Genomic DNA, 23,303 nt, shown 5'->3' with positions numbered 1-23,303 from the left:
CTTTAAGTACAGGATACAATCCTATGCATATTTAGACAGTTTTTTGTCTAAACATGCATAGTGTGCTCTAAATGATTGTTTTGATAACACAAGTTAAGTAAGAAAAAGATAGCAAGATTTTGTTTAGCTTTTAAAAGCAGCCATTGTTTTCTGGTACAGGATATTTAATTGCTTTTCTTCTTTCAGGAATAGTAATCATGCTTAGTGCTTTTATAGCACTTTACATGCCTTGAAATGCTATGCAGCTTTTAATTGGACATTAATCATTGCTGTGTAGTAAAATGGTCTTGCGACTGTGTGGTGTCGTTGCCGGCTTTCTGGCATTACATGCAGAAAAATGATTTAGACCTAGAGATATGTTATATTGAGCAAAGAGATACAAGATATGCATTGGTTATCTTTAATTATACTAATATAAATTATCTCTTTTGTTCTGTGGTCAGTCAGGCTGTGTTTAGCTTAGCAAACACTCTTATGGAATGACTATTGCAGTCTTTTATTTCCCACTGAATTTGATAACATTATTTCAGTGCAAAGGAGCAGGAAAGTATCCCATTAGTGTGAGTTACAACAAGAGAAAGTAAATGTCCAAGCTCAAATCATAGAATCAGGTAGTTTGTGTGGGAAAAGCTGTAACCTCACAGAAAAAAACTTAGCTAGCTCATCACCCAATGATAGCAAAAACTATCATACTTTTCCTAACTATTAAAAATAATCACACATAAAAATCAAAGAAGTTAAAAAAGAAGTTTTATTTTAAATCAGGGAAGGGAAAAAGCAATTCAAATATGCCTCACCCATATTATTTAAAATTTGGTATACTCCTTTTCTAATCTAGAGCTCCATCACACCTACTCCCCCCGCCTGCTTTGAGTCCACAGTGTCCTCCTCTGTTTCATTACTGAGTCTAGCACTGGGCACTTTCCCATCTGTGCGTTGCTGCGCTATTTCAGCTCATGTACCCTTCACCTGTATCGCTACTGTGCCAGCAAAATCTCCTGCCCCACCTCCTACGTTCTCCTTCCTGCTGATATATATATATATATATATATATATATATATATATGTGTGTGTGTGTGTGTGTGTGTGTGTGTGTGTGTGTGTGTGTGCAAATACAATAGTACGGCAGCTTGAAACTGTGCAATTATGGTAAAACAACATACTATGCTTTCCCCTAAGATCATATTAAACAATATAAGTGAAGAGAAAGTATTACAATTAGTTTTTGGAGACGTTTGTGGTCAATGTTGGTATGACAATGGGAAGCTGACATTGTTCTGGTCAGGAAACTTAGACATGCCTACTCATGAGTAAGAACCATGGAGTTGAATGGGACAGAATCCGGGCATGGGTGGCGGCATCCTCACTCACCTCCTCCGTGAGGTGTTCAAGCACCCTCTCTCCCTCCCCCTTCACAGTTGAGCAGTTGAGGGGAGAACCACCTTGCCCTCCTCTTTTGTCAGCGAGACCACCCTTTGACACATGCCCCCAACAAAAAATGGGATGATCCGATAAAGTGCAAAGAAAGCAATACACGGGACAGAGGAGTGGTTTTATTGTGCACGGGGGGGGGGGGAATCAGACTTTCCCAGCTCTAAAATAAGACAGGAAAGGGAGGGGAAGTAAAAAGCCAAATTTTAACTTGGCACCAAAATGAGGCCAACAGGGGAGGGCATTCCACAACTGGGCTGCCACAACAGAGAAAGCCCTCTCCCATGTCCTACCATAAGATATGTCTCATGTTGGTGGGATGCAGAGAAGGGCTTCTCCAACAGATCTCAAATCTCAGGCAGGCAGATATAGGGAAAGGCGCTTGGTCGAAAGCTTTTTAGGGCTTTCAATGCCATCGCCAACACCTGCTGGGAATTGTAGGCATAAGCCTAGTTTTTTTTAATTATTAAATTCTTTAAAAACACTAAAAAACCCAAATTTCATTTTTTTTCCTGGTACATTGTACAGCCAGACTTATCAGTGTGCCAAATTTCAAGTTTCTAACTCATCTGAAAGTGGGTAAACATTTCTGGACATACATCTCACACACATACTATATAGTATTTTGGTTCTAGGGAATGATGCTTGCTAAACATTTAAAAGTTTTTCTGTGTTGGATAATAATAGATGTTAAGGCCTCATGGACCAACCAGATAATGTATGTCCTCCTGCCACCATACTCACTAATAGCATAATGCTATAGCTTATTTATCCAATATTAATGAATCCTTGACAAAGGAGTATTTCAGCTTCTTGTGACTTACTTTTCAAACTTATTATTTTGATCCCTGTGAGAGAATAGTATCCCAACTAAATTTGTTACACCTCTGTTCCTCCCTGTCATGCCCCTATCTATGCCTATTTCCCTCTTACGTCATAGTTATGACAGCATAGTACATATACTGACCTAAAGTTACAATGTCATAACTACTCCACTATATCATCATAACTTTACCATGCTGATCATCATAGATTTAGTAGCAAACCAAACTTTCTCCACCTTGATGTAACTCAATAGCGGTGCAGCAAAAGTGGGACTACTGACTTTGACAAAATTTAAAGTTTGCATCTTTGAAGGAAATAATCGGAAACAAAAGTGAAAGGGCTCCTATATTTTATTACACTCATCTCCAGTATTTCGTGTTTTTTCTCCTTTCCAAAGCAGTGTACATTATCCTTAAATGTTCTCTAGTGCTTTTATTCCTGAGGCTGACAGTTTTACTGAAGTAGTACCTAAGTCCTTGATACTTGTATTTCACATTTCTCTGTACATCAGTATTATTTATAGTTTATCGTATTGGATAGTTTGGTCTCTTTCTGCAAGGACACTGCTGAACATTACTCAGCAACAAAGGATCATCTGACTACCAAAGAAGCCTTATCCACAAAACCCTTCTGCCAGCTGAGGCCCATTCTGAAGGAGTGAAACTTGCTCCAGCAGCATAGTTTGAGGAGCAAAGCTTTGTGTTCCTTCAGCCCCATGTTTTATCTTCTTCTTAGAAGCAACAATATCTCCTTGTGAATTACTATCACATTGTATTGTATGCCTTAGCGATATTAAATATATGAAAGACAGGCAGGCAACGGGACTTGTGTGTGCCCATAAGTGCATGCTGACATCATTAACAGATGATTTATTAAAAGTGCTGCTCAAGGGAGGGCTAGACGGGTGACTAAAAACCACAAAATGTTTTCAAGCACAGGAGGATGGGATGGAAGAAGGCAGTGATTTGCAATAAAACAAAGACAGGAAAAACTGGTTTTGGATTATGCCCTTAATCTTGCTACTAAATAAATCATGGGCTTCAAGAGAATGCTGTCCCTTGCCTATTCTACTTCTATCTCCTCCATATTTCCCACTTCCTCTATATTTTTGCCTAATGAGAGATCTTTGTGTTTCCCCAAACTTTGGGTAGAGAAAATAAACACTGCATCCATCAGCTTTCCTTAACTACTTCAACACCTGGTTTACATAATTACTGCAGCCCACTGTGGCTTATTTAAACCATGACACACATGGTTTGTGCCAGGTTGCCTATTCAAGACTTGGCTGTGGCTTGTTGCGTTGGCCAAACCTGGGTGGCAGGGTTATTAACCCTCAAGCAATCCCTGTCATTGGGGTTCAGACTACACAGTAAGCCATGGCAACCTCCAATTGGGGGGCAGTGCGGTTGAATGTTCAAAATGGCTGCTCACCTGTCCGCACACATGCACAGCCTACCGTGGCTTAAATGATGGACTGTGGTGATTGTGCAAACTGTACAGTATGTAAAGGGAGACAGGTAGAACAATACAATACAACAGTACAATAGTTTCTGCCTCTGTTTCATGATAATACTATACAAAGCAAATGAGAATATTTAATACAGTGAGCTCTGTTGTGCTGTTGTTTTCCTTGGCACAGAGATTAGGTTTTAAACTTGGGGCTAACATATCATTTAACAAAAAATAAAATCAATATGGATTGTGTTTATGTTATATAGTCTGCTGCACTAAATGTTGTTGTTCAGAGAATATATAAACACTGGAATTTTAAAAATACATTACATACATATTTCTGTAAGATTTCAGGAATTTCAAAACACAATTACTTGGCAGGCCCATTTTCCATACATCCCCTGCCATTTCCCACTCATCTCGAGGGGTGGGCAGATTTTCAGTTTGCAGGATCTACTTTGTTTTTTAATAGAATTCTAAGATCTGCCAGGTGCAAAAGACATAGTCTTAGAATTAAAAAAAAATCTAAGCCAAGGAATTTGCTTAGAGTACTAGGATTAAACAGCTCACTGTGTTTCCACACAAAAGCTCCTGATTTTCCTGAGCTTTCTTCATTCGAGCAATATAATTTAGGGCAGGGGAGGAGTCATTTTGTTGCTGCTATTGTTAAACAATTGGGAGTCTTGGAATCCTGCAGATTAGTATGTAAACTACCCAGGGGATCTACCAGTAGATCCCAACCTACCTGCTCACCCCTGAAATAAATCACTGTATATTAATGCAGATTGCAGGGATATATAACACCAGTATGTTTCGCTGAAACCAGCTAGAAATCGACATTAACTTTAAATAAATCTCGCATTCTTTCCAGCATCACTCAGTTTGCTTAAGGAGGAAAGACTTGAAATCTTTCTTCTCTCGGCAAGTTCTCCAGATGTTGTTTATAAAGAATTCCACTAGAGGGAAGCCAACTGTAAGGAATATTTTTCCTTGTCCGATGTGAGCAAACTTCTGCAAACTTCCCCATCTTCTCGGATTGCTTCTGGGGTACGTATTTCCGTCGCTCTGACGCTTGCCCGAGACCAGGATCGAATATGAGAAAACACCTCCTCCCCCTCCCGGCCGGGTTACGACTGAGGGAACGTTCTGCAGTGTCGCAGCACCAGAAGTACTGCACGGAGTTGGTGTTTTATTGCTGACATCTACCGAACTTCCTTTTGGATCTCGCAGGATCGGATTTCTGGAGACTCGATTTGTAACGAAAGACGCTACAATGACGGACCAATTCTGGAGGAGCAGAGGCATTGCTGTTGTCGACTCTCCTTGATGGGAGGCGTTTCTGGAGCTGGATTCCCTGTGCGCACGCGATGACTTTTCACAGGAGCTGCTTAGCTGAATCGGTGCGCCGTTCAGCCTTCTTCGATTAGTGGCAGCATCAGTAGCATCTCCGGGGGATAATAACACCGGCCATCGTCGGAGGAGGAGAGGGCGGAGATTGGGCGGCTGCCCTGCTGCTTAGTTACTACAGGCCAGCAGCAGCAGGCGTGAGGATCTCTTGCCAACGAAGGGCACGACCCCTCCCCCCAAATCGCCCAAGAACAATTGAACTTGCCCGTTGGTTTTGATCAGGCAGAACTCTTTCTCACCGGGAGCCGTGCGAGAAACGAAGGAGAAGTTGGTGTTTCCTGTCTGTGCCGGGGGTGAGAGCGATTTAAGAGAAGTCGTGGGTTGCATTTGCGCCTGTGGGCGATGTGCGCCTGTGGGTGCATCCTTCTCTCTCCCCGGGCCGATCCGTTTCTACACCCTCTTACCCGTCTTCCTTGTATGTTGGGCACTGCCGTTTGGAGTATTTGGAAGACGGGGAGTCCGTGAGACGGAAGAGGCTGCTACGGCAGGGGGCTGCCATGGAAGAGCGAGGGAGGCGAAGCTCGGCCGGGAAGACAACCACGGGCAGCAGGAGGTCAGCGCACCAAGCCCTGAAGAGCCCGGGGTCCTCGCCGCTGCCTCTTGCCCCTGCCCTCGGGGCCAGCACCAGCTCCTCCTGAAGCCCTCCTCTCTCTCCTCTTTGGGCGTGCCATGCCCCGCCGCGATTGCCGACAGAGGAAGAGGAAAGAGCCCTGAGGGGAAGGAAACAGGTGCCGACAACCTCTTCCAGCACGCACGGAGCCTCTCCCGTTGTGGCTAGGATTTCCCCTCGCTGAAGGAGACTGCCAAGAGGCAGGGAGGCGAGAGGGAGCCCGCGTCGCTAAATTGGAGCCAAGGGACGAGGAGGAGGAGGAGGAAGGGAAAGAGGAGCGCGTATTTTCTCCCCCCACGCGCCCGCCCCATCTTCTTCACCGCCCAGCCGACTCCAGGGAATTATTAGCCGCCTGTTGGGGACGACGGCGGGCTGGAGGGAGAAGACCGGTCTTCCAGTCCCCGCCCTCTGGTCGGCGGCTCTTGCTGACAGGCCCTCGGCGGGCTGCGCTTTGCGGCCCCTTGCTTTTTTAGCTGCCATGTGCCGTGGCTGCCGCGTCTCTAGCGGCCTCTGTTACTGGTCTAAATGCTCCTAGGGGCGTCCTGGCTGTGCTCCTCCAAAGCAGCCGCCGCCGCCGCAGAGAAGCGGGCAGCTGAGGAGAGGCGGAGGCGGCGGGCGGCTGCTTCTGGAGCGGTGGGAGGAGGAGGCGGCGGCAACGGCGAGGGACCTCCAGCCGCCGCCGCCGCCGCCGCCGCAGGGGCCATGGACGAGTCGTCGCTGCTGGACCTGTTGGAGTGCTCCGTGTGCCTGGAGCGCCTGGACACGACGGCCAAAGTGCTCCCGTGCCAGCACACCTTCTGCCGCCGCTGCCTGGAGAGCATTGTCAGCTCCCGCCACGAGCTGCGCTGCCCGGAGTGCCGCATCCTGGTGGGCTGCGGCGTGGACGAGCTGCCCGCCAATATCTTGCTCGTCCGCCTGCTAGACGGCATTCGACAGAGACCTCGCGCTGGGGCGGCAGGCGGCTGCTGCGGCGGAGGCCACTGTGCCCCGGGCAGCCCCACCGCGCAGAGCAACGCGGCCAGCACGGGCGGCCACTGTGCGGGCAATCCCGCAGCAGCAGCAGCAGCAGGAAGCAACTCGGTGACTGTTGCTAACCCTGGATGTCACCCCGTGGCGGCGGCGGCGGCTGCATCAACCGGCTGCCCTAGCGTTGCCGCTGCAGCTGCCTCAGCCGCCGCCAGCCTGAGGGAACTAGCCGCGGCCAGCCGGAGCGCCCTGCTTAAGGTAGGTCGCCAGTATCTGAGCAGGGGTGTGTGTGTGTGTGTGTGTGTGTGTGTGTGTATTTGGCCTTCCCGCCTTTTTTATATATATATATTTTTAGCTAGGCCCCCGCCAGAGCCCCGCCCCAGCCTCACCTGTCCTGGCCTTGCCCACCCTTCGGCTGTGCCTCTTTCATAAATACAGTCCCTTCTTTGCACACTTCGCATTTGGGTGTTAGTGTGTGTCCCAAGTATTTATGTAATAATACTTGGCACTGCTGCCACTTATACTTATTTGGTTGGCAACCCCCGCCGGGCTTAGCTGGGCACAGGGTCTGGTAACTTCCTTAGCTCTTCTCCAGTTGAACTTTGAAAATCTGGTAAGCAAGGGATTTAGGAACGGCGTTGTGTTCCAGCACAAGGGAGGTGTCCTGCAAGGACGTCTATCAGCGAATGCATGTTTTTTCGATTGTAGGAAACGTGCACTTTTCCTTTACTTTTAAAAAATCATGGACACCTGACAGATGCAGTGTGCTTCTGTCTCTTCTAATGGTTTTCTGTGTGATCTGAAAGCTTGTGTGCTGCTTTCAGTGGTTGGTCCTAGTAAAGGCATTGTTTTACATAATGATTTTTGTGTAGAAATTGCTTTAGCACTCCACCTTATTATGATACAGAACTGTAGGGCTAAGATGAGCGCCAGCTACCAAAATTTCTTCCTCTAACTCTAAGGCTTTGACAGTTACCCAACTGTGCTTTGTTCACACAACACTTAAACTACCTATTGCCTTTTTTAAACAATGGAGGATATGCATTCAGATTCCTGCACACTGACCTCCTGCTGGTGATGTAGCAAAAGGGTACTGTAGCCAGGGTTGTTGGGTGTTTTTTTCATCATTCTTATGCTTGGTTGCTCTTTCAGAATTGGCTCCCCTTTCTCCAAATCCATTCTTTGCTCTAGTGAGTTCTATGCTTTAGTCCTAATGGATCCCTTTTGCCCCCATATTCTATCTAGATCTATTCCTTGTGTTTCTATTATGATCGATGGTCAAATCCTGAAATTATATCTATATTCAAAGCATTACCATAAATACGTGGCATTGTTTCTAATGTGAAAACTTCAGAGGGAGCAAGCACTGTTCTTAAGAACATTCATAAGGTCCTGTTTGTCCTGTGCAGTGTTTATTCCTCAGAAATGTTGAAAATGGGTTCATGCTGCTCTCCCAGCTACTAATTAACAAAAACTCAGGATGCCAAAAGGACGCCTTAAATAAAACTCAGGATGTTGAGTGGTGGCTTTGTTCTTGGTTAGCAGATGAGTATATGGTGAGGTGGACTGTAGCTCAGGTGCAGAACACCTGCTTTGCATGAAGGAGGTTTCAAGTTCAGTCCTTTGCATGTCCAGTTAAAAGGAGTAGGTAACAGGAAATGGGAAAGGCCCCTTTCTGCCTGAGGCCCTGGAATAGTGCTGAAAGTCAGAGTACACAGTACTGGGCTGGGTGGACAAATCATTTGACCTGGGATAAGACAGCTTCCTATGTTCCTATGAAGCAATGACACATCTGCTATATCACATACACAAATAGACTCAGTCCAGTTTCTCCATGCACTAGTTGAGTTGTATGAATTGACATCTTTATATCTCATACTGACAATCACTGCAAAATTGCAGGAGGCAATACCAAAAAAATGATGAGTGCTGGGTGTGCAAAAGCAAGTGAGAAGAGTTGCTACTGGAGGAATATTTGAACAAATTGGATACCACTCTGCATTATTTGAAGCAGTTTATTCATGATATATATTATATTAGTATTATTCCACATTGACAACACAATACGGTGAAGAGTCCTTCTTTTAAATTGAAGTTTTATATACCAACATTATTTTATGTTTCTTCCCACTGACATGCTTTGTTTGATTGAACTGCTTGCCTGACTTTTAAAGTCACTTCTCAGCTGCCATGATTGATGGGCGCATTTTTATTCCCTTGCTGGGGCTAATGAGAGCATGAGCACAAATGGTTCCATGAAACAGTTAGTTTAGCCTTTTAAATGACCTCACAGCTTTATCTTTGAAATCAGTGCAGTGTTCCTGATCCTTACAAGGTTTATTATAGTGAAAGAAATCTGAACTAATCTGATTTTTTAAAACAAAAATCAGCAGGAGATAGTAATCCTCCTTAGAGCTGCTGATATAGTTGGCCAGCTACTTTTCCTGAAAAGTACAGGAATAGCACCTCTATGTCTATTAAACAATACAAAATGCAAAGATAACTTGGTCACTGTAAAGACCAGCTACTTACCAAGACAGCCTTTATCTTTATTTTGGGCAATATTCCAAAATATTCTAGCTGTTCTGCTTTATAATTTGCCATGGTTACTCTGTTGAAAGGTAGAATTCAGAAAGCACCTTCACTTAATTGACATTGAAAAGAAAATGATTTGTAGGTATAGTACTGTGAAGCTGAAAGTCAGTGTTATCACACTTATTGAAGCAGCAGCATTTTATTTCCATGGTGCTAGCCATAGATGTTTGCAGTTCCAAGAGGTGCATTCAGATTTATTGTTGGTTTGACTTTGGCATATCTTCGTCTTTGCATTCTTACTAGTCCCATCTACCTTTAGGAAGGACAAGTGGCAATTGCAGCAGCATACACTTAGGCTGAGAAAAACTGCATTATGAAAGGAGTATTGGGGAGTGGAAGTAGTTGCCAAGGGAAGTAGGAAAAGGTCAGCCACTGTAGGGTTTTTATATCAGGTCCAATAAGCATTTGTTATTAAGTTGGAGTTCTTTTGTCTCAGGGCAGAAAGTTATACTAAGTGGCTGTCATGAGGCCTTGCAGTTTTCTGCATCTAAGAAATCTAAGGAAAACTCCTAATTCAAAGAACAAACTTTCTAAACTTCATTGCCTAGGGAAGATCTGTCAGCCATGTACTGTACAGTTGACAGGTAAAGCCAAGCTACTGGTTAAAGAACTGCTTGTTTTGCATTTGCCTGATGCAAGTTGGTGGTTGGGCCCATCCACCTCGGTCATTCTGTAATTGTGTATTTTATGAGCAAACTGAAGTAGTTAAGAAATCCCTGTTTCCCACTATTGGTATGAATACAATGACTTAACCTTCCTTAGTTTGCTCAGGCTGCTAATATTCGTGCTTTAAAACATTCCAAGTATTCAAATATTATTCTGTTTTATCATTTGACAAATCTTTGCATTTGCTGAAGCAAGAATTGTTGATACTTGGTCAAGATTAGCAAGCCTCTCTTTTTAACTTGACAATGTATGTATTAGCTTCAACATTTTCTAAATGCCTTGAAATGTTTGAATGATGTGTTTAGCATTCATCTGACGAAATATGGTAAAGGAAGCTGTAGCAGTCCTAGACTATTATTTGCATTTTTATGGTACATTTTTTGTTAAAGGGATTACTGGGAATCAGGGAGATGCTTGAAAAAAGACCTGCAACACATTAAACTGTTAGATATTCAAAAGCATCATTATCTAGTTGTTACTTTCTGTCCAAAAAACAACCAGCTTTCTCTGCTTTATTGAATGTTCAGATGTTGCTTTTATCTATGTGTGGAAGATGAAAGAATTACTTCATCATTTACCTACGGTACCATGTGAAGGTGATTGTTGCTGTTCATGTATGTTGTTTTAGCAACATTTTGTACCTCACCATATTATCTTACTTTAACCCTCATTTCACCTCAGCCATGAGCTCACTAGATGGCCTTGGGAAAATCACTATCTCCCAGCCTCAGTTCTCCATCTGCGATATGGGCTAATAATACTAACCTATTTTGCAGGGCTCTTAATGTGTAAGAATTACTAAGATAATATATTTAAACATTTTCTGCACTCAAAGTGGTATATACATGCTAATTATTCTTATTGCTGTGATCATTATCATCTTGTTGTTATTACCACTGTAAATAAAACATGCAAAATTGGATTTCCATGTTTGGAATCAGGGCTATTTAATTTGTGTTTTCTCCTTTTCCTTCTCCTAGACAGGTATGAAAAATTGTTATCCACCAAGCTGAATGCAGTTCAGCAGATGTGTATTGTGACCTGCAGGACCACTTGCTTAATAATACCTCTGTTTTTGGTTCTCATGAAGACCACAAAATAGGAAGGTTGGCATGGGTACATTCATCTTGGTGGGTTAACAATAGTAGAGGCTGTGATAGCAACCCTATCTATTCTAACTCTTTCGATGTCAGGATCATCTGATACTTAAGAATACCAGATAACTGTACCTAATAATAAATGTTCTTATGATGGTGGCGGTGTTTGCTTGTAGGGCATATTGAAGCAGGCTTCATCGGGGCTGGCATCAAGGGGTAGATGAGAGCCCACACCCCAGCAGAGTCACATTGACCCCGTTCAGAAGATACCTTGGACCATGGCTTTAACCACAGTGGTTAAGCCAGAAAGCTGGGCCATGTTCAGAAGACACCTTAAACCAAGGCTTAACCATGGTGAATAAGGCTTTTTTATATTATTCACCATGGTTGAAGCCTTGGTTTAAGGTGTCTTCTGAATATGGCCTGGCTTTCTGGCTTATCCCTCATGGTTAAAGCCATGGATTAAGGTGTATTCTGATTGGGGCCATTGACAAGAGCCCCTGAAGTTATTCTTCCTCTTCACCATTGCAACCTGCTTGTTCACCTGCCTTAGGCTTTGGCCTAGATATTTGTAGTGGGGAAGAGAAGCAGCAGCAGCAGATGCCACTGTCTAACTGCTCACTTGCTCTCTGCCTATCAAGCAAGCAAGTGGTAGCAATGGTGAGAAAGAGGATGAAGAGCAAGAGCAGCTGGTGACAATGGTGGTGAGAAGGTACACTCAATGAGGCAGGGGCCCCCATTGAGGCTATCTTGCCCAACAATGGCCCTCAAAACCCTGGAGCCAGCACTGGTGTTCATATATATCATAGAATCATAGAATAGCAGAGTTGGAAGGGGCCTACAAGGCCATCGAGTCCAACCCCCTGCTCAATGCAGGAATCCACCCTAAAGCATCCCTGACAGATGCTTGTCCAGCTGCCTCTTGAATGCCTCTAGTGTGGGAGAGCCCACAACCTCCCTAGGTAACTGATTCCATTGTCGTACTGCTCTAACAGTCAGGACGTTTTTCCTGATGTCCAGCTGGAATCTGGCTTCCTTTAACTTGAGCCCGTTATTCCGTGTCCTGCACTCTGGGAGGATCGAGAAGAGATCCTGGCCCTCCTCTGTGTGACAACCTTTTAAGTATTTGAAGAGTGCTATCATGTCTCCCCTCAATCTTCTCTTCTCCAGGCTAAACATGCCCAGTTCTTTCAGTCTCTCTTCATAGGGCTTTGTTTCCAGACCCCTGATCATCCTGGTCGCCCTCCTCTGGACACGCTCCAGCTTGTCTGCGTCCTTCTTGAATTGTGGAGCCCAGAACTGGACGCAATACTCTAGATGAGGCCTAACCAGGGCCGAATAGTGAGGAACCAGTACCTCACGTGATTTGGAAGCTATACTTCTATTAATGCAGCCCAAAATAGCATTTGCCTTTCTTGCAGCCTTACCACACTGTTGGCTCATATTCAGCTTGTGATCTACAACAATTCTAAGATCTTTCTCATTTGTGGTATTGCTGAGCCATGTTATATTAGCTATGTTTGCAATCCCGCAGGACAATCTTTTAATCTCTCCCCCCTTCTTCCCCCACTTTATCTTGAGTTATCAGCTAATTACTAGAGTTGCTCTGGTTTTTGGCGGACTTCCCAACAGGTCATGATAAATAGATAGATGTTTTGACTTGTAATGGAACAGTGCCCTGCATCTGCAGGTTGGATGAATGTAATAGACTTGGGTAAATCTTGTGAGGTTTACCCTACAATCCATGTTGTCTATTGATCAAGGTTTTCAATTGCAGCCAGAATACACTGTGGGCTATTATGTCCTTTGTTATAGAAAATGATCATTTTAAATTTTTCCAGTACATTTCCAAGAATGGATTGCCAACAAATTTGGTTAGTTCTGCTCTCAAACAGATTATACTGGAGTGTTTTTGGTCTGAATGGATACATGCTTTTTAATATGTTTTTGTTTGGTTTGGTTGTATAGCACCATGAATGTGTACAATGCTGTGTAGAATAACAATAAGAAGACAGGGGCTCATTAACTTTATATGTATAGTGCCTTACCTAGTGACAATACTCTCCTGAAGAGCTTACAGAACCTAACATTTGACAGAGGGGAAACAATAGGGGAAGGGAAAGGAGAGGCTAGCACCATATAAACAGAATATATGTTCAGTTCAGTTACACAAACTTAGGCTTAGTTAAGTAAGAATGAGGATGTAAGGGTAGATGTTATTTATTTAATTAAAATATTTATGTCCTGCCTTTCAGCCTGAAAATAGGCCTTCAAGGAGGCTGGTGATAAATACAAATTAATACATAATAAACACATGATAATTTTTAAAAACCCAATGGTGATTTATGAAAGCATTGCAGGAGATGAAGATGGAAAATACCTTATCCCCAGACCTTAAATAGCATCCCTCCTGCCCTGTGTGCCACCTAGCCACCAGAGAACAAAGTAGTACCAGAAGTAGTACGCCAGTGTGGTGTAGTGGCTAAAGTGTTGGACTTAGAGTTGGGTGATCTGGGTTCTAGTCCCCACTTGGCCATGGAAAACCACTGGGTGACTTTAGGCTAGTCACAGAGTCTCAGACCAGCCAGGGTTGTTGTTGTGAGGATAAAATGGAGAGGAGGAGGATTATGTACGCTGCCTTGGGTCCCTTGGAGGAAAGAGCTTCAGCTATTGGGCGGTATAGAAATGCAATAAAATAAATAAATAAATTAAAAAGGTGGGATATAAATACAACAATAATAATAATAATAATAATAATAATGTTTTGGTTGCTGATTGGTGGGGTATGGGCAGTCTGAAGCTCCTGGGTCTTCATGGGTAGAAAGGGAATCTGATGACTCTTAGGGGGACAATGATGGCAAATGTTTGCTCCTCAGGCCTTAGATGTTACTGCTGCATTATAGTAGATAGATGATTTTGGAGTTTTGAGTCTCAGCTAGCCATTCTTCTTGTTGGCTCAACGAATTGATGTTTGGAGTATAACTACACTGAGTGATAACGGCAAAATTCATATCCCTAGATCTCGAATGTCATAATAATCTAATTAGGAAATGGGCTTTCTCCCTCTAAGTAAATCATGTCTTCAGTGGTTCAATTTTTGTGTAGTATTATATTAAGGATTGATCCATTTGGAATGGGTTAATCCTTATTTCTTCCTTGAAGAATTTTTAAAAAAGAAGGCAATAATAAGTCTGTAAGCAATCTTACCTAGTAGGAAATGCAGGATAGAAGTGTTTAAAATAAATAAATAAACCTACCAAAGCAAACCTATCAAGATATGTTTAACTGCATTTGAAATGATAAATACAATATGTAGCTCATAGTTCATACCTCTAGCAGTAACTCCTGCCACTGGGAGTGACTTCAAAGATATGGAACCTGCTTTGTAATGAGCAGGAGAGTGCTGTTGCCCTTGTGTCCTACTTGTGGGCCTCACAGAGCCAGCTACTATGTGAAGAGATTGCTGGGTTTGAGCTAAAGTGGCTCTTCTTATGTCACGTTTTTCCCCAACTTTACCTTTGACCTTGGAGGGGAAGAAATTTGTGGACAGGAAATTTATGGTTGACCTTCCTTTTCTCTCCTTCAATGACAATGCTGGTTGGTCAGCTTGTTTTAAGGCTAATTTTCAACACAGACCTACGCAGCTGAGAAGCTGTTAATAATCAGACAATCTTTTTTATTTTAAAACCTGTGTTGGAATTGTTACCAGTTCTGGGGATAATCTCTGCTCCATGTCATGCTCTCTTTAGCACCACAATTGCTCCTGCCGCAGTTGCTATTTATCTCACCTTCTTATCATATTTCTGGCAGAGAAGGAAAAGGCAGTAGCTTCCCTCTCTAAGATTCAGCATTGCTGAGGTTCATCGTAACAACTGTATGAACAAAAGACATACCGTGTACAGCTTTGGAGGTGTGCATATGTTTACCAGACAAAAAAATGGGAATCTGAAATGGCAGCATGACCTCTCACTTCTCCTGCGATTGAAACATTATACTGTGGCTTGTGGCATGTGCACCCACTATAAACCCAATGATAAAACACAGGTGACTTTTCATACTCCTCCTATTTCACTATGTAGTGGTGACCAGCAGTCAATCATGTTATAAAATGATAATGTTCTTATTCATTAATGTGTGACTTCAGATCAGCAATTGTGTGTGGAAAAAAATTACTGGAAACAAAAGGGGCACTAGTGGAGACTCTACGCTAGTTTTAGGCTGTTGATTTCTAAATACAAAGGATACAGCCTTTTGCATATTTAATGAACTCTGATTTACTTCTACATTAAAACATGCAGAGGATTGGACTGCACCTATCTTAACCATGTGCTTTGATGATGGCACCTTCCTACATCACTTGTGGACTAGCTTTTACATATCAAGTCTTTTGTTAATACAGTTGTTACGATAAACTGCAGCAATGCTGAATCTTAGAGAAGGATACTACTGCCTTTTTCTCCACCAGAACTGTGAAAAGCTTACCAGTAGAAGGTGAGATAAATAGCAACTGTGCAGGACAAATTGTGGTGCTAAAGAGAGCATGACATGGAGCAAAGATTATCCCCAGAACTGGTAACATTTTCAAGTTTAACTGGAAATGGGTCTGCAGGGTTCCATCCTTCTAGTTATTAACATGGTATAGAAGAATTACAAGGCAGTGCTTGCAATAAATTCTCATGATCATGTAAAAGAGATTAATTATTCCTGTAGCCAGTTGATAAAGCTTTGTTCACACTCTGCCTTCTATAGTAATCAAGATAAAGCAAAGGTGGGTGATGAAGTGAGCAGGGAGTAATTAGCAAATGCTTTTGATTCCCCCCCCCCCCCCCGCTATAAAAACAGTGGGGTAGGCAGCTTGTGGCCATCCAGTTGTTGGACTGCAACTTCCTATAGCCCTAACCAGCATAGCCAATGATGTCTAAGAACATCTGGACAGATACAAGTTCTCCAACTCTGTGGTACTTTAGGGTCCATGATGCTGAGTTTAGGTTTATAGTGAAGAGGAGAGGAAGGGTGGATAACCAGGAAGAAGTGGAGTTGATAGGGACAGACATTTTGCTTTCATAAACACATTTCTGAGCCTATGTGCTTTTTCTTAATGGCTGAATCTCTAACTGCTGGCCTTCCCCCAGCTGGTTGGGAAAGGAAAGCATAATAATAGAATGTACCTTCTCAGCAATGCAAAAAAGCACCCACCCACCCCACATAAACTAACTGCTGAATAATCTACAGTGTTAAATGCCTATTTGCAAAAGTCATTCACACAATACAACAAGCAGCACAAATTTGCTCCGCTCTTCTCCAGTGATTAATCAAGATAAAATATGGCTAGAAATGTATTCCAGCCAATAGTGGCTGAATGTTGTATTGTGTGATGGTGCAGAAAATAATAACAAGGGAAGGTTTCTACAAATGTGGTATTTATGTTTCATTATAAGAGGCTTGCCTAAATTTAGACCAACTTTCTTTAGAACACCCTGTCAGAAAACAAAAGAATAAAGAATAACACTTTGGATGGCTTCATATGCTAAGTAATGACCTAGAACTGGCTTCCATTTGCTGCTAATTTTGCTGTTTCCATCATAGGAAATATGGGCTGCATTCAGATAATTCTCTAAATCATGGTTTGATGGATCAGGAATGAGCAGTGCTGAAATTTGGCCTGGTGTGATCTCTCTCTCCTTCTTTCATGGGCAAGGGGAGGAATTTAGAAGCTTCTACTTCTGATCTAATCTAGCAACAAACCAGTGTCTTGGTTTTGGATCCTGGTTTGAGGGTGAACTCTAGCCTGCACCTTTTGGACAAAATAGCAAACGATTTGAAATGGACATCCTTGCTCTGATGTGCAGAGGGAGAAAAAGAAAGTGTGTGTAAACCTGAGGCTTTCTGTTGCGCTTTCCGAGGTCTCTAAACGATAGTTTGGAGGATCATCTGAACAAGCCAATTCCTCAGTTTAATAGATTTAGTGGCATTTCTAACCATGTATGGTTTATAATCATCCATGGAGATTCATTTATAAACCCTCAAATTCTTGGAAATAGGTTGCTGTACTGCACCAATTCCTATCATATTATAAATCTGGAACACTTTCTGCATTAGAATTAACCTCACTCTTCTGGTTTCCAAACTAAGTTTAGTTAATTAAGACAAAAGGTGTCTTCAGGCAGGCGTTAGCAAAGTGTGTAAACTAAAAGTGTGAGGAGGGTGAGGGAACTAGCTTCACACTCTCTTTGTACACACCCACATACACCCTTTATACGTGGAGGGTGACTTTCTGAAGAGGAGAGACTCCTGTGTCCATGAGGTTCTTCATGCAATTTTGAATCCTGATTTCCTATGGAAAGAGGCTCTTTTCAGAAAGTTGCCTCCTACACATTGAAAGTGAACATAATGCACAAGGAAGAGTAGGCAACCGCTCTCCCCTGCTCACGAATTTAGTCTACTCATTTTTCTAACACCTGAATAGGGCTAAAGTGATGATTTAGCATTATCTACTAGCATTGAATCTGTGTGGCCAAAACCTGATATGTAAAGGTTTGAGCTCAGAATATTTTCCACTAATGAGTAGAGATAATAATTCATGAATTCTTTCTTACTACTGGGAAAGTGCAGCACAAATACCCTTGGGCTATATTGTTTTGCAGTTGAAGTCAGAGTAGTCTGAGGGAAAAAGACCTAATGCAGTGAATCTTGTATTTTCTGGCCACTGTCACTGTTTAAATACTTCGCAAGAATAAACAGGAAAATGAAATAAAATGGTAGTGTAGGCAGTAGTGGCTAGACATGTGAAAGGAAAAGTGTTTTTCTTAGACTTTATTGATGTAAATGTTTCTTGTTACTCCTGTGGTAACACAAGTATTACTGCTTTTCACATCCTATTTGTATTGACTCCTGTAACAAACATCTACAAAATGACCCCGGTTTTTTTCAATTTTACTTTTTAAAATTTATTTTACTTATACTCCACTTTCCCTCCAGGTTGCTCAAAGTGGCTTATATAAATTATTTATTTTTTCTGTTTTAGCATTTTTGTGGTTTTAATACTGTTAGCCATCCTGGAAATATTTTTTATTGAATGATGGGCTATAAATCTGTAAAGAAATCAAATCAAAGATGGTTCCCAGGTGGCCTCCCTTCCAGGCAGGACCACACCTGCTTAGTACGTTAAGATTGTTCTCTGGACCATCTTGAGCCCTGTTCAACCAAAATGACTGAATTCCTGGTTGTGTTTTAACAGGGAGACACATTGGATACACTGAAAATTAAGCATATTCAGATCGTAATCCTATCGGGATGCCTGTCAGCCTCTGAACTTAGAAGCTGATGGGCATCCTGTTCAGAGTGCGAGGAGCACAGAGGTTCTGCGGAGTGGGAGGAAAGGAGATTCTTTGTAAGCTGGCCTCCTCCTCACCCACAGAACTGTCCCCTTTCCCTCCACTTTGAGATTGCTTTTATGAGCTAGGAGAGGCAGCCACTACAGTTCACTTGCTGGGAGGGGATTTTTTTTTTAAAAAAAGTATTTAAATACAAAATTGGCTGACACTAGCTTTTAGCGTAAAATGTAAACATTTGTTGCTATAAATATTATCTTTTCAGTCCACAGTTTGTTTTGTTGAAGCTCTAGTTTTAAACTGATTTCATTTCATAGAGGTTAGGTTATTTTGTCTATGTTGCATTGTAGATTATATTGTACACAGTTAAGGAACTAATGCCTTTGTTGGATCCATTGTTGGAAAGATGGATAATGTGTTCAATTTGCTCTTTATTACCCAGAAAAGGATGTTATGTGTGAATATAAAGAATGGGATAAAGTGACATAACAAAACCATTTAAGGTGGTTTTCTGGGTAAAAGTTACGATAAAATGAAACTATGTTATGAATGATTTAGTGAATGTATGATTGTCTCAGGAGTGTACATTTGTACAAAACCTATGCTGTGGCTTTTCTACTTTGTGGATTTCCCACAAGGTTTACAAGAGATTATGTACATTTTATTTCCTAGTGTGTCCATTTCTGCCACAGATTCAGACCCGTATCATTGTGGGCAGAAACGTCAGGGGAAAGTGCCTGCCAAGTCAAAATAACACATGTTCCCGATTTCTTCTCTTCTGCACAAAGTTTAGATCAGTTAAATATTAGTTATACTGAGCAGCTGTTTACATCCTTACCCCCCCTTTTTTTTTTAAAAGAAGAATGAGTTTGTTATGAAGGTGGAAACAAAGTACAAACATACACCTCTAAGTTCAATAAATATTTGTCCTCACACCACAAGCCTCCCCCAGAATTCCTGTGTCTGGCTCAAACTAAAGGATGATACTATTTGTCACTGCTGGCAAATGAATATTTAGCACCCAATAAAAAATCATTTTGGAGGTGCCAAGTATTACACCACAAAGACCCCCCTCAAACTTGGAATGAAAGACTGAGTTTCTCTATTCCTTTTGATGCCATCCTCCCAGCAGCCCCCGTAGATGAAAGCAGGAAGAGATTGTTGGCAGACTGCATTATCTTCCTTGTTGAACTCATTGGATGTGCCTTACCTTGAACCTACTTGTTACTCACTCTGCCTTGGCTCGATCTTGTCTAAATTTATAACTATCTGGAATCCTGCCTTATGTGTTTGCCTGTTACCTAATCACTTATTCTTAATATTTGTAATCCTTCTCAACACCTACTGCATTCTGAGTAAATATAAGATTGTGCTGGAAGTTTGTTTTCTCTGCATTATTTCTTCAGTTATTGGGCAGTGAAAAATGTAATGTATAAGCATTACTTTATTATGTTTTGTTCTTAAGTATGTGGTGGCCAGCCAGATTCAGGCTATGTTGGATGAAACTGCTTTTCTGGATGTATTTCCATCCAGATTTAGGCCTAGTTTTGCAACTAAAACTGCCTTGGTTGCCCTGTTGCCACGGGAGAGATGTGGGAGTGTGACCTATGCCCTGAGGTCATCATCTGCTCTGAGTGTCCCTTTATACTGAGACCCAACAGGTGGCTGCTTGTGAACAGGTCTTTTCAGTGGTGGCCCTCCCACTGAAAAGACCTGTTGAATTCCCTCCCCCGCCACGAGAAGTTTGCATGGTACCTTTCTTGTTGAATAAAAAGGGCATTTTAACTTGCCATGTGTTTTTATTGCCCACTTATATTTTGTATTTTATGTCTTGTGGTTTGAACTTGTGTTTCTTTGTTTGCTACCTTCTTGTTAGGGATGTATGAGAAATTTGTTTCAGTTTGTATTTGATCAAGGTTTACACATTTCACACTCCCATGCTGAATACAAATTTGAATGCAAGCTATGGTTGAGGCTGTATGTTTCTGGATTTGCAATGTGATTCGCTTGCAAAAAAATTGCATTTCACGGCATGTGTACATTTGAAGCATGTGCATGAAACAAATGCATACCTTTGAAAAATGCGCACAAACACACTTCAGTCAATTAGAGAATGTGTACATTTCAAAGATGCTTAATTGATGCATGCATTTGGAAAAATGTACACAAAAATATGCACAAATATTCATGCGAAAAGAAAAAAGCTCACAATTTCATATGTCGGAATGAGCTTTGAGATGGAATTCAGAAAAATATTGTGAACTTGAGTTTTGATTATATGTATATCCCTACTTGTTGTTTTAGTCTGTTTTGAAATTTTTTAATTGTGTTCTTACTGCTGCATTATGTTGTGACTGCAATTAATGTTGCATTATTGATATTTTTGTTCATTTATTATTTTGTGCATCACCCTGAGATTGTAGGTTATAGAATGACTCATGAGTTTAGTAAATAATAGTAATAATAAATAAAATAAAGTACATTTTGTGCTATTTAGGACAAGGCTAATTCACACATGCATGTTTATCATTCCTTGACTGTAGCGTTAAGTGATTCCTTGGATATGTAAATGAACATTACAGATTAATTACCACAGGTAGAACATCATCTGATGTAAACTCAAACACAATATTTTTCAAAAGAAGTAGTTCACACATTCAAGTGTTGACAAATCCAGGGTGAGAGATTACCCATAGATGCCCAATAATATGGGAAATCAATTTTTTTAATCTGCTCTGAAAATTTGCTTTGAAGCTAGTTTGACCTATGGTTGGGTCATGGTTGTTGTTATTATTATTTTGATAGGAGACTAGAGTGGAGTACTTTAAAAGACGTTTTTTAATTGAACTTGGCAGACTTTAGCACAGATAACGTAGCCACTTTTGAATTGGTGTTGTAAGGAAGAATAAGACAAACAAGATAGTCAGAAAGCTGAGCTTATCTTGGAAGCAGAGCTCACAAACCAGCTTATGTGTTCACATATGATTCGTTCCTGCTTTTCTATAGTTTGTAACTTGTTTTTCTTATACTCAGGATTTTATTGAAATGTATAGTGACACCAGGTCAGACGAATGCAGAAGTTATAATAAAAAGCAAAACTGTATGTAGGCATTTTTAAGGATAAGTACTTCTTATATTTTGTTTGTTCACCGTGCAGAGATAACACAATGAAAGCTCACTTTGGAAATCTGGTTAGCAGACCTTTTGTGAATCTTGGGCTTCTATTGTTAAAAATGTAATATTTTTGGGAAAGATATGCTTATTTTCTTAGTATGCTGCATGGGAACAAGAAATCATCCTGTTATCAGTTTCCACAAGCACTCCCTAAAATAGCACATTCATACATATCGCTAATTCATAAAAACATTATCCTTAATCTTCCCTTTAGTTTCATTCATATGAAAGCTAGTCTTACTTTTTTCAAGCTGCTCAAAATATTTATTTATTTATTTATTTATTACATTTATATACCGCCCCATAGCTGAAGCTCTCTGGGCGGTTTACAAAAGTTAAAAACAGTAAACATTAAAAAAGTATACAAAATTTAAAACCATCAAAAACATAACAGTATAAAAACAACAACATCCATTTTAAAAACAACAGTTCTGGGATCCGTTAAAAGGCAAACTTAGCGGTTAAATGCTGTTAAATGCCTGGGAGAAGAGAAAAGTCTTGACCTGGCGCTTGAAAGATAACAGTGTTGGTGCCAGGCGAGCCTCATCGGGGAGATCATTCCACAGTCGGGGGGCCACCACTGAAAAGGCCCTCTCCCTTGTTGCCATCCTCCGAGGTTGCAGGATGGTATGGGTGTGCTTCATAGAACGAGGTATAGAATACAGAACATCCTTACATCGTGTGCAGTGGTGACAAGTTTGAACATGGGTCAGCCATGTATACAGTCAGTGTGTGTATGCTCTGATTCCACAGGAGCATGGAAAATCCACAGAATATGCCTGCACAGAATTCAGCCCTCTGTGAATCTGAACATTCACTTTAAAAAGAGGGCAGCCTTCTAGCCCTAATAGCTGTGTGTACATGTAGTTGGGGTAAAGAACCTGCTGAGTAAGATTTTCAAGTGGGCAACAGTATCCTGTATATCCCACACATCACCACATATATAACCATTTATTTTAAATTTGAATCTGTGCTCATAGGTTCCGCCAACGTATGTCTATCAGTGGATGAATTTTGTGAGCAAGGATTATTCATCTAGTCACAAATCTTTTAAACGTATCTGAGTTTTAAATGCATAAATGCCTTGGAGGAAGGATGGGATAAATGTAAGCAATCAATATAATATCTGTGAATATTTACTGTATTTCTTCGATTCTAAGACGCACTTTTTTCCCCATATAAACATCTCTAAAAACGGGGTGCGTCTTAGAATCGCAGGTTATTTATTATTTCTTAGAATCAAAGCTTTTTTATGTTGGTGGTACTGAAATTAGTGTGCGTCTTACAATCGATGGCGTCTTAGAATCGAAGAAATACTATAAACCACATACTTTCTACAGATTTCTAAGTGAGGTACACAAAGTGGGGTACACAAATTATAAACATAAAAATATAAAAACAATAGATAGAATATATCGTGTTTATAAATCCATGTGATGGGAGCTAGGAAGGCTTGCATAAACAGATGGATCTCTATATAGGCTAATTTGTGCACCTTTGTCAGGGACCAGTAGAAGTAGGTGCACCAAAAAAGAAGGGGGATGACAACAAGATTGCCCACTTAGTGCAGTGATCCTCTCTAGGTTTTAAGAGTTGAAGTGACACTTGTCAATGTCCTGCTTACGTCCAACGCTTTCCTGACACTTCTATCTACTTGAGAAAGGGGAGATCTTGGTTCCCCCACCTCCACTTTTCACAGCTCCTATTCGGAGCAGTTACTGCTGCACTGACTGTGAAAGGAAGTCGCGA

General features: G+C 41.5%; 1 protein-coding gene across 1 annotated transcript in view; it reads left to right on the top strand.

Moving 5' to 3' along the window:
* Positions 1-6,250: 6,250 nt before the first annotated feature.
* SH3RF3 (SH3 domain containing ring finger 3) overlaps positions 6,251-23,303 on the top strand; it is a 225,178-nt gene continuing 208,125 nt past the window's right edge. The window contains exon 1 of the mRNA XM_063126193.1: positions 6,251-6,949. Coding sequence (XP_062982263.1) covers positions 6,251-6,949 — 699 coding nt within the window. The remainder of the gene's footprint in view (positions 6,950-23,303) is intronic.

The sequence above is a fragment of the Elgaria multicarinata genome, chromosome 5 (genome assembly GCF_023053635.1).
Source record: "Elgaria multicarinata webbii isolate HBS135686 ecotype San Diego chromosome 5, rElgMul1.1.pri, whole genome shotgun sequence".
NCBI classification, from domain to species: Eukaryota; Metazoa; Chordata; class Lepidosauria; order Squamata; family Anguidae; genus Elgaria; species Elgaria multicarinata.
The sequence above is the reverse complement of the archived record's forward strand: the minus strand, read 5'-3'. Positions and strand labels throughout refer to the sequence as shown.